We start from the raw sequence: 16,074 nt of genomic DNA, 5'->3' as shown, positions 1-16,074 counted from the left end.
TTGACATAATTCTCTGTACTTCTCTATATTTTCCAAACTTTCTACAAAAAATGTATGTCACTCTTAACAATCATGATTAAAGGGAAAAAAGACAATGTGAGAAAACTATACCTCCAGAAATTAGTGAACATTCATTCTGTATGAAGTATAGTGGGCAAATGTATATACTGTGCAATTCATTTAAAATTTAATGAGATACCAGTGAAAAGAACTTAAAGAAAACATTTTAAGTTCTGTCAAAATATAGGGGCTTATTACACGTGAGTATGAATGAACGGTTAAAAATTTCCAATGCAGTTCACTGATTGTTATAAAGGTAACATAAATATTCAGAGCTAATCAAAAAGTTTCATATAAATTAATACCAACTACCTTTATATTTATCGATTTATTAATTAAGATATATTAAAGGGCATTCAAATTTCTACCTCTCCTTTCCTTCTCTTTTCTCTGGAAGATGTATTATTAAAGACTAAAGAAGAGGCAAATGAGAAAAATAAAATAAGCTTAATTTTAGAATGATTATGCTAAATGTATCTATGCATGTATAATAAAGAATACACATTTCAGAGATGATACTGAAAAGTAAACCTCAATAACTTTGTCAGAATTATAGTAAATGCTTAATTAGCAATTTTAAAACTGTTGAAAGATAACTGCTTCTTGTATACATAATTAAATGCTTAATTAACCCATCTAATAGTGTTTTTCATACCCTTGATTTTTTATTAGAGGTATAAGCTTTGGAGTTGCTGAATATTTGGCGAACATCCTTATAAAATTCCAGAGGACTACCATAGTTTCCTGCTTCTAAAGTTTCTTTCACAGTGCTGAAATCCATAGGTGTCTCTACATCTTGATAATCCTACAAAGAATAATGTGTTATATATAAATATCCAAACTATATAACAAGAGTAAATAATATAATTTGACTGAGATTTGCATTACATACCAATGTAATCCACCATGAAATAAACATTACTTTTTAATCTGCCAACTACCTTCCCCTAGCTCCAAATCATCATAATTTAAAAAATGTAGGGTCTATAGAAGAGCCTTAGTCCTTACACTGCAGTCATTAATCATACATTATTCTGAAGGGATAGAATAGAAAATATACAGTCACTGGCTTTATCTTCACAAAGTCCATAATATGGAATTCAATTTCTTGCTTAAAGGATGATGTAACTTTCAACACTCGGTCAAACTGCTGAATTACAGAAGATAGGGTTCTGCGGGAATAATTAAATGGTTCCACTATACAAATTAGCTACGTATTTCGAAGTTTTCCAGCTATGAGGACATTCTACTTAGAGAGTCATTAGCAACTGAGGGTCTTTTTATTTCTTTTTTTCTGTACTTTTTGTCTTCTGTTCTTGTTCAGTCCCTAGTACTTCCCCTTACCCTCCCTCTGTTCCCTTTCCTCTACTATCTTTCTGCTATTTACAGTTTTTATTTTTAATTAGTCTAGTGGATGTATGGATGGTGATCCACTGTGGTATATTCATACATTACACAGGAATGTTATGCCAGAATCATTCTACTATCTTTCTCAATTTCATTCATCTTTCCTTCCTTTCATTCCCCTTTGTCTACTCCATTGATCTTTCTCCAATTCTTTTTTTTTAACTCCTCCCCCCACCTTATTTTCGGTTATCTTTCACATATCAAAGAAAATATTCAACATGATAAGTCTCCAGATCCATCCATTTCCCGCCAATGACATGATTATATTATTTTTATGGCTGAATAAAACTTCATTGTGTATATACACCACATTTTCTTTATCTATTCAACTGTTGAAGGGCACCTAGTTTGACTCCATAGCTTAACTAGTGTGAATTGTGTTGCTATAAATATTGCTGTGTCTGCATCACTGCAGTATACTGATTTTAAATCCTTTGGATATAAACAGCAGTATGAGTGATGCAATAGTTGAGTCAAATAGTGGCTCCATTTATGAGGCTCTTTTAGGTAAAGACCAGCTTTATTTTCTTTCAATTGTTTAAACTTGTTCTGATTAGTTTTCTGAGGATTTTCCATAATGCTTTCCAAAATGATTGCACCAATTTGCAATCCAACCAGCAATGTATGAGTGTACCCTTTTCCCCACATCCTCACCAACATTTATTGTTGCTTGTATTCTTGATAATTGCCATTGTGACTAGCGATGAAATCTCAGGGTAGCTTTATTTTTTATCTCTCCTATTCCAAGAGATGGTGAATATTTTTTCATATATTTGTTGATTGCTCATATTTCTTCATTTGAGAAGGGTCTACTTTGTTCCTTTGCCCATTTATTGATTAGGTTAATTGTTTTTTTTTTTTTCTTAGTGTTCTTTGAATATCCATATTAATGCCCTAAGCAACAGGTGGCAAAGATGTTCTCCCATTCTATAGGCTCTCTCTTCATGCTCTTTATTATTTACCTATGCTGTGAAGAAGCTTTTTAACTTGATGCCATCCCATTTATTTTTTAATTTTACTTGTGGCACTTTAGGAGTCTTATCTATTCCTGAGCCAACATGTTGGAGGTGTCAGTCCTACATTTTCTTCTGATCTAATTTCTAGGTCTGTGATCCATTATGAGTTTTGTATACGGTGAGAGAAAGGGGTTAAATTTCATTCTACTACATATGGACTTCCAGTTTTCCCAGCACTATTTGTCAAAAACGCTAATTTTCTCCAGCATATGTTTTTAGCACCTTTGTCTAGTATCAGATAACTGTATTTATGTGGGTTTGTCTCTGTGTCTTCTATTCTCTCTGTACTATAACTTGAAGTCCAGTGTTTTGATTCCTCCACTTTTACTTTTCTTGCTAAGGATTGCTTTGGCTACTCTGGGCTTCTTGTTTTTCCAGATAAATTTCATGAGTGCCTTATCTATTTCCATGAAAAATATCATCAGAGTTTCAATAGGAATTGCACTGAATCTGTAGCACTTTTGTTGGTACGGCCATTTTGACAATATTAACTCTGCTCATCCAAGAACATGGGAGGTCTTTCCATCCTCTAAGGTCTTCTTCAATTTCTTTCTTTCGTGTTCTATAATTTTCATTGTAGAGGTTCTTTACCTCTTTTGTTAGGTTGATTCCCAAGTATTTTTTTTTTTTGAGGCTATTGTGAATGGGATATTTTTCCTAACTTCTTTTGCAGAAGGTTCATCATTGGAGTATAAGAATGTGACTGATTCATGGGGCATTGACCTTATATAGTGCTACTCTGAATTTATGAGTTATGTGTAGAGTTTTATGTGTCTTCTAAGTATAAGATCATGTCATCGACAAAGAAGAGATAATTTGAGCTCTTCTTTTCCTATTTATATCTCTTTAATTTCCTTCATTTATCTGATGACTCTAGCTAGAGTTTCAGGGACTAGATTGAATAGGAGTGATAAAAGTGGGCATCCTTGTCTTGTCCCTGTTTTTTAGAGGAAATGCTTTCAATTTTTCTCCATTCAGAATAATGTTGGCCTTGGGTTTGTCATATACAGCTTTTATAATGTTGAGGTCTATTCCTTCTATCCCTAGTTTTTCTAGTGTTTTAAACATGAATGGGTGCTGTACCTTGTCAAATACTTCTTCTGTATTTGTGGAGATAACCATGTAATTCTTGTTTCTAAATCATTTATCTGGTGAATTACATTTACTGATTTCTGTAAGTTGAACCAACCTTGAATCCCCAAGATGAAAATCACTTGATCACAGTGTAGTATCTTTTTAATGTGTTTTCTATGCAGTTTACCAATATTTTATTAAGAATTTTTGCATCAATGTTCCTCAAGGATATTGGTCTGAAGTTTTCTTTCATTCATGTGTCTTTGTCTGGTTTTAGTATTCAGGTGACATTGGGTTCATAAAATGAGTTTGAAAGAGTTCCCTCTTCTATTTCATGAAATAATTTGAGGAGGATTGATATTAGTTCTTCTTTGAAGGTCTAATAGAACGTGGCTGAGTATACATCCATTCCTGGGCTTTTCTTTGTTGGAAGGCTTTTGACTACTGCTTCAATTTTATTACTAGAAATTGATGTGTTTAAGTTTTCTATATCCTCCTGGTTCAGTCTGGGTAGGCTCTATGAATTTGTTCATGTCTTCAAGATTTTCTAACTTATTGGAGTATAAATTTTCAAAATAGTTTCTAATGATCTTTTGGATTTCACAAGTATCTGCAGTGCTACTTCCATTTTCATCTCAGATTTTGATAATTTGAGTTTTTCCTCTTTCTTTTTGATATTTTGGCTAAGGGTATATCAATTTTGATTATCCTTTCAAAAAACCATCTCTGATTTTAATGTTGTTTCATCCTTCTTTTTCCAGGGTCTTCAGATGTAAGGTTAGATTATTTATTTGCTATCTTTCTATTCTTTTAGTATATCAGCTCAATGCTATGAACTTTCTTCTTAGAACTGCCTTCATACTGTTCCAGAGATTTTGATATGTTATTTCACTATTCTCATTTACCTCTAAGTGGTTTTTATTTCTCCCCTGATTTCTTCTGCTATCCATTCATCATTCAAAAAGTGCATTATTTAATCTCCGGGTGTTAGTTTCTATTTTTTTTTTTAATCTTTTTGGTGGTACTAAGGACCTGGTAATTAAACCCAGGGTCTTGTGAATGCTAGGCAAGCTCTCTAACACTGAGCAACACCTCTGGTTCCCCTTTTTGATATCTGTGTCTGTTTGTATGTGGTACTAGAAACTGAATCCAGGGCTTTGTACTCTTTTTCATTTTTTAATTAATGTGTTATTTTTGCTTCATTTGAAGTTCTCTTATAGGTAAAGAAGTTAGTTCGATTTATTTCTAGGAGAAAGGGAAGATTCCATATTAAATTAAACGATTTCAAGTCTTCCTAATATTAGAATTATCACATGGAATTGTATTTGATATTTACAGCTACATACATATGCTACAATCCTCAATATATAAGTTTTGGAGTAAAAACCAGTCAGTATTAGAACCCTCATTTTACTTAGAGTCCTTAAGAAGTAAAATCACATTTCCCTTAAAGAAGAAATACAAAGAGCCAGAAGAAAGGGTGGAGAAAATGTATTCTAAATAAGAGAAGACAACATTTTCCAAAGAATGAGATACCTTAATTCTTCTAAATATATCATCATATTCTTAAATTAGAAAAAAATTCCAAAAGAATATTCTAACACAATATGGCTTATGAAACACTAACATTTTTATAGAGAAAACTTTTGGAACTTCTGCAATACTACTAAAACCCAGACTCAGACTGCCTGTTGAATGAAGTTCTAGTGGGAACAATTAGCTGTAATACAGACAAAATCATATTGTATAATTGATGTTTTCTACTCTGCTGCAGTAAATTTAGTCTATATAAACAAACATCTACATGGATACTACAAGAAACAATCTTGAGAAAATGTTGATTTAAAAAACAAATGACCAAAAAATGAACAAAGAAGAAAACTGAATTAGAAGGTAGTTTTATCAAGTTTATTAGTTTTATTTATTTTACAAAAGATATACTCTTTTAAAATAAAAAAAAAGAAACAAATTAAAAAAAAAAAAAAAAAAAAACAATGCATGTCCTCTTAAAGGTGAATAAGCCTACCTCAGAAAGAGATGGATCTTGTCTTTCCGGAACAACTGATTCTGAGGACTCTCCTTCTTGCTCTTGATGGCCCTATTAGGGTAAAGATCATGCATTTTGTTTGCAGATCACCACTACAAAAATATCAAGTCTTGCAATACAACTAAGACTTAAGGCTAAAAATCCAAAAATAGAAAAATATTTTATTGTTTGTACTTTAATGTGAAGGAATTCTGCATTCACCATTATCTTCTGCTATAAAAAATAAGACTAGTATGTTCAGCCCAAACTTTCCACAAAAACCAAAATGAGCTTTGTTGAACATAATATTGTTCCTTAAATATTCTTTCTAAACTGAGTCCTATTTATACAAAGACTATGGATGGGCTAAGATCATTGGATGGTCTGATGTATTTCTGAAATATTGCTACATTTTTCACTAAAAAAGTTACAGACTTGTTATTTAAAAGGTAATGAAACATAAAAAAGATACATTCCAAAAACATCCTATAACCTAATTTCTCATATTTTTATCTTTGTTGAAAAGTAATATTTGTATGTTGGCTACTCTAGAGACCATATTTATTATAAACTAATTGGATTGACATATGTAATTGAGTATCCACAGTGAACAGAAGTATATCATAAAGTAGCAATCAATAAATATCTGAAATAAAAGCAGGAAAAATAGCAAAGAAATGTATTCAAATTTGGTTTGTAAATGTATAATAAATTATGTACTAAGTACATGAAAGGCATTTTAAAAAGTAATGACTAATCACAATTTAAAGATAGAAGGATAAAAGTAGGAAAGAAAAAAAGGGGGAATTGTTCTTATTTAGATGCTAGCATGGACATTTATGGAAAATTATCATATTGGCAATTATTTAAACAAATGCATGCTTACTGGGAAAGAAAGGGGATCAGTTGGCTGTCGAAATGGCTCTGAGTCTTCCCGTTCATAAATGAGGCTCAAAAGTTCTTTGCATTGTTTTTTCCAAGCATCAGGATTACACTTCAAAGACTGTCTTCTGCCTCGGCATTTGACCTACAGATTTTTAATATAATTATATCTAAAGACTATGCCCTCAACTCTTCACTTACTTTTTCATGCATTCCTAGTGTTAATATATTTGTGTAAAATAGAGCAGCTGCTATTGAAAAGTTCATGCCATTGTCACTGGCAAAAACAAAAACAAAGGAAAAAAAAAAAACAGTAGACATTGCATTTGTAGAAATGTCAAGATTTAAATATTCTGAATATTCATTCACGAAAAACCTGAACCTCAAAGTACAGAAAACCAAATGATTTTCCTATACAAAGTTAACAGATTTATAGATTCAATATTTCTTGGTAATCAAGTTTACTTGATAAGGATACCATAATTTTCTCAGAAAAATTTTTAAAACTAGATCATCTGTGACCATGATAAATTCTAATCCTATAATTTGATGCCTTCTGGGATGATCTCTTTCAGTATTTCAAAGGATGTTGTTCTTTCTATAGAATAGCTTTCATGTCTAATTATCATGGAGAAGAAATATGCAGAGAAGTGTTAACATGAGAGGCCCAAGGTTAATGTCTTCAGTGGGGCTTCACTTAAAAGGTTGGCCCATGGCTGACAGTTGGGAATCTCCTTTATTATAAAAGTGGTATAAACAATGTGATTTGTGCTAGATACCTGCTTTCTTCCTGTAAATCTGAAATCTTGGTATGTGCTAGTAGACAGTGCCTACATAAATAGTACCTAATAAAATCCTTGAGGCCTAAGCCTCTAATAACATACAGGTTGCTTTATTTTCATTTCTAAGACAATGACCCTTCATAGGAGAAAGAGAACAGATGGAAATCTGCATATGGATTTCTCCAGACTCTGACAGTGTCTTTTCCCCTATGATCTAGACATGTATGCTTATTGGGTTACTGTAAAAAACCTTAGCTACAAGTAAAACTATAACCTTACTACCGAGAGTTCTTCTAGCAACTCTCCAAATGTGGAATTGCTCTTTGGAATCTCTGACACACGAAGTCTGAAAATGTTTCTTTTCAGCAGTTCACCTGTTTCCTTACCCTTCTTCCAGATGAAGTACCAGGACCATCTGAATCTAAGTCGACCATTTCTGTATCCTAAATTAAATGAGGAAAGTACAAGGAGATATTAAGTTACACTCAAAGTTTTACAAATTCAAAATTTATAAGTAAATGGCAAATATAATCACAATCAACTTTCCCACAATGGAACAGGCAACAAAACAAAAGACTGAAGGAAACTTTGCAAATATACTGTGAACAATTTGAAAAATATATTGGGAGAACTGAACAAGGGTTCTCTTTAAATTGGAACAGGAAATGACGGAAAAGGTATAGTGACTGGTGAACTTTATATCTGTGTTAATATCTCTTATAAAACCTTATACATGATACATTCAATTAATATAAAATACTCATAATTAGTTATTTGCTATTTTAAGGAATAGATCTCTTTTCTATAGGGAAATATATCCTTGAACTTAGCCAGAGATTCAGTTAATTGTGTCCCTGAGGGATAGTTTTTTTAATACAGGTAGTCAAGTCCTACATACCACTGGTGATGGCAAAGCACATAGGTAAAAACTAGTAGTAAAGTAACTTATGAACGACTGATATCAGTACTTAACAAAATAAAACTGTTAAATTATATTTTACTTTAATTATCTATTCTAATCCAAGTAGTGTTAGTTTGATAAGAAATTCTTGAAAAATCCTACGTTAAAATAACATTTCTGTAAAGGACAGAAAGAATAGAGGGAATAATAATGAAAAACTTTACTTGGTTTTCAAGAGGCTAATATCTAATTCGTGTATCAAGTTTTCTTTGTTGTTATTATGAAAATGAGATTTAACCCCCAATAATGTCATGCTTTATAGTCAGATACTTTCATAAGAGAAATAAAAGCACTGGGATAGGCATTTGCTTAGCATGCATAAGGTCCTATATTCAATTCCCAATACCACACACAAAAAACAATAATAAAAAACAACATTGGAGATTTACCATTCTAGAGATTAACAATAAGGACAAAATAAATATGTAAAAGATCTCATTCCATTGCAACAAGACCTAGCATAATTGAATCGTTTCTCCCTGAGATTAATTGTTTTCAAATAAAAAATATAAAGTACCAGTTTTCATTATTATTCTAATTTCTTCTTTTATTTTAGTTTCTTATCATAACCTCTGGTCAAATATGGCTTTATGTAAGTTAGGGACAATGATGGGTAAATTAAACACATAAGTGAAAGTTTGTTGAGAATATGAATTCCACTTCATTCAGCAAAGACTAGTTTATATTTAGAAATTTACAAAAAGAAATAAAGCTGCAACCTCATAAAACTATTAAATATTTAGACTTTTGACCTATCATTTTAAAATAATTTAATATTTTACATACAAAGCATAGAAAATAAAATCCTTATTCAAATTTCCATCAACTATATATTCTTTTAAAATACTGAATACTTTGTCTTTATTTTTTTTGGAAAAAACAAAACTGCTTTTATTCAGAAATCATATATCTGTATAATAAAACTTTCAAGAATCAGTTTTAGAAAGATACTGGAATTAATAAGTTTAACAAGGTCATAATATAAAGTCTATATATGAAAATTAACTATATTCCCTATTATAATATCAATGCATTTGAGATTTAAAATTAAAAATCAGTATCATTTCTAATAACATCAAAACCATGAAATATTATGGATTAAATCTAACAAAATATGTATAAAATTCATTATCTAAGGATTGTTTTAACAAGTAGTCAAAAAACTTTTCCTAAAAGGAATAGAAAGTAAATATTATAGGCCAGGTCATACGGTCCATCTTGCAATTACTCAAAACTACCATTAAAGAGTAAAAGCAGTCATAGAAAATATATAAACAAATACATATGGGTTGTGTTTCAATTTAACAGGAATATTAGGATAAGATTACTTTGTTAGATATAAAATGGTATTCAATATTCAACAGATCATAGCTATTTGGATATAACTGTTCCACTGGATGGAAATGGTTTTTATCTCTACCTCATAAAATTCTACAAGTTCATAAGTAACTTCACTGGGACTTTTAATCAGTCGTAAACAGTGAGATATTCAAATGTATTATCCTAGAACAGAGGTTGACAAGCTGTGCTCTGCAAGCCAAATCTAACCTGTCTCCTGTTTTTGTCTTGTTTTTTTAAGAGTTGGAAAATAAAGTATTAATTTCTCCTCAATGAAACCCACTGAGTTAAACAGAATGACTGGCCAACAGTCTTTGACTAAACACTCTAGCACTATTACATTTTGGGACAGCCCATCTGAATATAGGTCAAAGCATTTAATATAAAATGATGTAGAAATTCAGTCAGCTTCCAAAACCCTTTTATTTCTGACAGTCAATTTTAACATTTACATGTGACACTTACTGTACTTCACAAAACCAAAAATGAATTCATTCCTATTAATCATACTATGACTCTTACCTCCTCTGCATCAGTACTGTTTAGTTCTTCTGCTTTAATTTTATTGTAAGTATCCAGTATATCAGTACAGCTTTGATCCCTAAGAAACAAGATAATCAAAATACATTTCAATATTTATTTATTGTACCAGGGATTGAACCCAGGGATGCTTAACCACTGAACCACATTCCCCATTCCTTTTTATTTTGAGAATGGATCTCACTATGTTGCATATGGCCTTCTTAAGTTGCTGAGGCTGGATATGAATTTGCAATTCTTCTGCCTCAGCCTCCTGAGTCCCTAGGATAACAGGGGTGTATCACCATGCCCAGCCATTTCAATAATTTTTAAAAAGTCATGTTAGTCTCTTGGAAGAAAAAACTGCTTCTTACCCAATAAAGCGAAGTAAGACATCAGTTACAATTTTGGCTGCTTTAACTATAGGACTGTCTGGCTCATTGAAAGTCCTAGCATTATGTTCAATGTAGCGCACCTCCCACATTAATGCTGATATTCTCCTATGAAAGAAAAAAAAATCCTATGTTAGCCTTGGCTGATACATTTAAACTATATTCTAAGAATATGCAACAAACAAGGAGGAACATAATCATCTTATGTCAAAGGTCATCCAATATATGAATGTGTCTCAAATGTGTGATTGATGAAGGCTAAGACAGGTATGATATAGTTTCAGGATTTGAAACATAGGAGGCAATTTTGAAATACTAGACTATTAAAACTGGAAGAGAACTGACCCAGGGTATTGTGGGTAAAGAATGATTTGATATAAAAACAAACAAAAAATATTGGGATAAAGCCAAAATAATGTTTAGTTTTCAGAGGAAGATCTAAGAGGAGAAAGAAAAATAAGCCAGATTATAGAGAATGACAGATTGTGTTTATTATATTCAATATTGAATAACATAAATAAAAATACATTCAATTCTTAATTCTAAAAGATAGACTAACCAGTTCATGGAATACTAAGATTAGGGTGAAGTGGACTTCAAACAGAGAGGGACAAAGTACTGTCTTCCAAAGACCTCCCATAATCATTCCCCAGCAAACCAAAACCAAGGACAAAGTAACTTGGTTCTTTTACTACATATATTTCAGGGATGTTAATTAAATCTAATGAACTGCTGTCTAATGCCCCAAAGAAGATTTAAACATGCTCTATATCTATGAACAATCTCAATCTCTCTCAATCTCAATAACTCTCTCTTTAGCTCGCTTGCTCTTGCACTCTCTCTCTCCCTTTTTCTTTCTTTCAATCTTTCAGTACTTTGGATTGAACCCAGAGTCTTAAACATGCCACGAAAGCACTCTACAACTAAACTGTATCTGCAGTCCTTTTTATTTATTTATTTTAAACTTTCAGTCAGGGTCTCCCTGAGTTGCCCAGGCAGGCCCAGAACTCGTAATACTCCTATTTCAGTTTCCCCAGTGGCTTGGGTTATAGGAATGCAGCACTGTGCCTGGCTTTCTGTGGTATCTTAATTATGATGAATCCATAGAACACCTAAAGAGTTAACTTCAGTTTTCATTTTACATACAAATTATGCTTCCTATGTTTTCCTCTTTGTCTTTCTTCCCCACTCCCTTTGCACCCTGAAAAGTGAAAATCTATTAAATAAATGGAAATTAGAGTTCTAAAGTTTAAGAAGAAATTTTAGAGTGGGTCACTGGGTGATTATTTTATACCACAAAATATAGATCTCAAAAAAGCAAGTCAGAGACATGAAGCTATGGATTTTATCATAAATAAAACTAAACAAACCTGTAAAAGCGATTTTCAAGTCTCCGCCTGATGGTATTGAGGTCAGTTGGATAAGCAACTACAGTACAATACAAGGGGTAGGCACTGAGATCCACTGGAACAGCAAAAGGGCTGGCAAAATCTACAAAATTACCAAATCAAAAAGTTATAAAAGATACTAATATTTAATGTTATCAGTCATACCTAAATAAAAAGGGCAAAATTCTAAATTTCAAAAACAATGCTGATTCAATTATGCTTTTCTTTTTTAATTTGATATATTATCTAGGAATCATGCACAAAACACTGGTTCAAATCAGGTAATACAAAATTAAAGTAGCAGCATGTTTAACTTCAGATTTCTATGTCTTTCCTAGATAAAATGACAAAACTTCTTAAGTGATATATTTCAGAAAATGAAACTGTTCATGTGGGTAAAATACATTACTCACGCACTGTCTTTATCAAGGAACCCCATCCAAAGTCAGGCTCAGGAAATAGCTAGAGAGTCGAAATGACTCAAGAAAGAAAAAGACACTTATACACCTGCCTTCAATATTACCCCCCAGAATACTGAAAATATTTATCAGTCATTATTTTGACCAAGCATACAAAAATGTTAATATTTGGCTGGGGATGTAGCTGAGTGGTAAAGTGCTCGCCTGGCATGTGTGAGGCTCTGGCTTCAATCGCCACCATCACAAAAAATCTTAATATTAAGATTTTAATATTAAGATGTTATTTACTACCATTCGTAAGAAAATGCATTTCCTTTTATAGAACCTAAAATTTTGCTCAGTTTAGCTCCCTTCTATTATCTTAATATTTTATTTGCATTCATCATACCCAGGGAAAGAAGGTGGTTTATGCCCTGAATAACTCTTTCACATTCCTCATCTCTGGAATGAGCCCCCCACTCTCCTTCCTGGGGTTTGTAGAGCAAAGCAGTCAATTCCTCTTGGGACACAGGAACACCAGCACCAACTTCATCTGGAAAGGCAGCTAGGTATTAAGATGAAAAATCAGAAATGATTAGTATCTAATATCATGTTACAATTATTTTATTTTTAAAAGAATTATAATTCATTTTTAAAAGCATATTTACTTCCTTCTGGAATTGGCTCCATATCCCAGGGACTCATCTTTTCTCTCTCATTATTGTCCCAGCTATTGAAAAACAATGAGATAAAATCAAGTTTACAAGTATGTACTTTCATATACTAGTATAATTTGCATGACTTCTTGGGGGGTGAAATTTAGAAAAGGGCATAGTGATTGTTAAAGTTCAACTCTGCCGAAGTAAAGATAATAATAAACCACTAATAGAGAAAACATGGTCTACCAATGTGAAACTTAGTGGTTAGTAAGCCTATTCTTAGTAGTTTTATTTAGTTTTTGTTCAAAACAAGCATATATTCACTATTAAGCCAGGGAAGAGAAAACAAAGATTTCTTTGGAAAATATCTTTCAGGTGAAAAGAGTTGATTAAATGGATCACTTCTTTCACTTCTCTCTCTGTTTCTCTTGATCTCTTTTTTCCTTCAGTACAAGGGTATGAACCCAGGGCTTCATACATGCTAGGCAAGTATTCTATCACTGAACTACCTTCTCAGCCATTTCTATTTGACTCTGAATCAGGGTTCCACTATGTTGCTCAGGCTGGCCTCAAACTTGCAAATCTTCCTGCCTCAGCCTCCAAAGTAGCTTGGATTGTAAGCGTGCACTACTATGTCTTGTTGGAACACTTATTCATTTATCCCAAAATCTTAAGTATTTTGGCAAAATCTTAATATTCTCTTTTGATCTACAATATAGAGACTTTTTAAACTCAATCTTCACAAAATAAAAATTTTTCTATCATTCTTGAAAAGCCTCATTCATTAGGAACCTTACAACTCTGAGATTTCCAGAACTACACTAATATTGTAAAAACTTGTATCTCAAAATATGTCATCAACTCTGCCTAGAATTCATGTCATTAAATCAAAGACTAAATACTAATATTCACTATTATATTGCAGCTATAACAATTATTTTAAACACTGAATTAATTTCACTATTCTCTACGGAAAAATAATTTCAATTCTTCTTTAAAGAGGAAATACTTAAGCCAGGTATAGTGGTGTATGAGAGTAATCCTGGCAATTTAGGATTGGCAGGATTCCAAATTGGAATCCAGCCTTGGAAACTTAGCAACACCTTACCTGAAAAATCAAAGGGCATGAGGAAAAATCAAAAGGGCAAGGGGATGTAGGTCAGTGGTAGAGTGTTCCTGGGTTCAATCCCCAATACCACAAAAATATAAAAAGAAGAAATACTTAAGAGAAAAGGTAAACAACAAGGGAGGTATAAATGCCTTTAATATTTGCTTGGTTTTAGTATGCACAGTGGGACAAATGGTTTACCATCAAATTCCTTTCCAAGAGGTACTATGCTTAATTTCTTATAGGTATTAAAAGAGTTATAATTTGGATGAAAAGTTATTATTAGTGGTAGAGTTTATTCAAAGTTCGTATTATACAACAGTATTATTTCAGGCACAAAAACCATAACTGTACTTACTGAACACTGTAACACTGGAAAGAACTATCAGGATATTCTGGTTGAAAAGGTTGCTGACTCTCCACAGTTCCAAACCACCAGGCGTCATCTATTATACTGCGGAATCTATCACCTATAATGTTTAAAATTTTAAAAAGGGTGCTCTTGAAAATATCAGCTCTCTTCCCACTGTAACTTGCTATTTTACACAGAAGTAGCACTGTATCTAGTATTACCAGATATTGCAACATGACTTTCCCAGATAAGTGAATTTTACACTTTACTCTCTTCAAGTATTTTAAAATTTCCATTTTGTAGAATTCTTCTGAAATAAACATGTGTCTATGTCTTCACAGAAAATACTACAAACATAATTTAACTCTTATGAATTACTGGGAGTCATCATTATGCATACTTCTTAGTGTATGGTATTTATGTTAATGTTGTTTCTTTACCTTTGTTTTTTTCAGTGCTAAGGCTATAGCTGTTTCTTCTTGTTTTTAGCCTTTTGCCTTTAAAAACCTCTTCATCCAGGCTAACTATATCTTATCCGAAATGTTTGGATCGAGAAGTGTTTCTGATTTTGGAGTTTTTCATGTTGTGGAATATTTGCAAAGATGTTACTGGTTGAACATCCCTAATCCAAAAACCTAAAATATGAAATACTCTATTCCTCTTAGAAAGTTTTCGATTTTGGTTCTCTGTGATATGCAGATGCTAACACACAATAAGCAGGGAGGATAGAAGTTCACTGGATTATACAAAGGAGAATGAAAGGAAGGAAGGGGAGATGGGAATAGAAAGGACAGTAGAATGAATGGGAAATAAGTGTCCTATGTTCATATATGAATAAATGGCCAGTGTAACTCCACATCATGTTCAACCACAAGAATGGGATTCTAATTACATTAAGTTATACTCCATGTATATATAATGCCAAAATACATTCTACTTTCATGTATATTTTAAAACAACAAATTAAAAAATAAAGATAATGCTGAAAAACAGGCTACTGTAAGCAAGATAAAAATTACTAATGGATGGAGTGATATATTTAGATATGAAACAAACACCAATTCCAATCAAGAATTTGTTGTGAATAAAAATGAAAATACTGAAGTTTCTGCTTTTGGAGCATTTTGAATTTTCAGATTAGGGGTGCTCAACCTACACTAGTGTTCTGCCTTTAAATAGCTAAGGATTTAAAAAAAAAAATCAAACCACTAGGATAAAAATATTCCTTATACATTGGAGAATGTAAAAACACTAATAAGCAAACATTTGCATGGTATTTAGTACATATCAGGAATCATTGTAGGTGCTTTCTATATATTATATATCCTTCTTGATTATATCAACACTCCTTTTATAAGTCAGTGGCTCATTTCATGAAGCTGAATTTCAAATCTAATTACTACACACCTATCGTGTTGATATATCGTTGAAAACTTGCCCAAGATCAAGGAGCTACTAAGTGACAGAGTCAGAATTCCAAGGCAGGTTGAGAGGCCTTATCCTCCCAAAATTATGTATTTGCTATGACTACGAAAATATATCAAAAATACAGACAAAAACATGTAAATGTGTGAAAAATGTCAATAGTATTAAAGTCCTTATGTTCTATATTAATAATGATAGAGCTATGAACTAATTTATTTAAAAAAAACCCTTCAAACTTGTGTTATAATGCTTCTTTTAATCAGAGAAAAGAAAAAGAAAGGGCAGAA

At 32.1% G+C, this 16,074-nt stretch overlaps 1 protein-coding gene across 3 annotated transcripts in view; it reads right to left on the bottom strand.

Moving 5' to 3' along the window:
• BRWD3 (bromodomain and WD repeat domain containing 3) overlaps window positions 1-16,074 on the bottom strand; it is a 136,634-nt gene that overhangs the window by 12,563 nt on the left and 107,997 nt on the right. For all 3 annotated transcript variants that reach the window (XM_079123009.1, XM_079123010.1, XM_079123011.1), the window contains exons 28-37: window positions 14,369-14,480; window positions 12,912-12,973; window positions 12,653-12,808; window positions 11,828-11,948; window positions 10,440-10,565; window positions 10,069-10,147; window positions 7,634-7,690; window positions 6,470-6,610; window positions 5,584-5,655; window positions 716-865 (exon numbers count right to left, since the gene is read on the bottom strand). In XM_079123009.1, the coding sequence (XP_078979135.1) occupies window positions 716-865; window positions 5,584-5,655; window positions 6,470-6,610; window positions 7,634-7,690; window positions 10,069-10,147; window positions 10,440-10,565; window positions 11,828-11,948; window positions 12,653-12,808; window positions 12,912-12,973; window positions 14,369-14,480 (1,076 nt within the window). The remainder of the gene's footprint in view (window positions 1-715; window positions 866-5,583; window positions 5,656-6,469; window positions 6,611-7,633; window positions 7,691-10,068; window positions 10,148-10,439; window positions 10,566-11,827; window positions 11,949-12,652; window positions 12,809-12,911; window positions 12,974-14,368; window positions 14,481-16,074) is intronic.

The sequence above is a fragment of the Sciurus vulgaris genome (assembly GCF_902686455.1).
Source record: "Sciurus vulgaris genome assembly, chromosome: X".
Taxonomy (NCBI): domain Eukaryota; kingdom Metazoa; phylum Chordata; class Mammalia; order Rodentia; family Sciuridae; genus Sciurus; species Sciurus vulgaris.
This window is presented reverse-complemented; position numbering and strand designations above follow the sequence as displayed.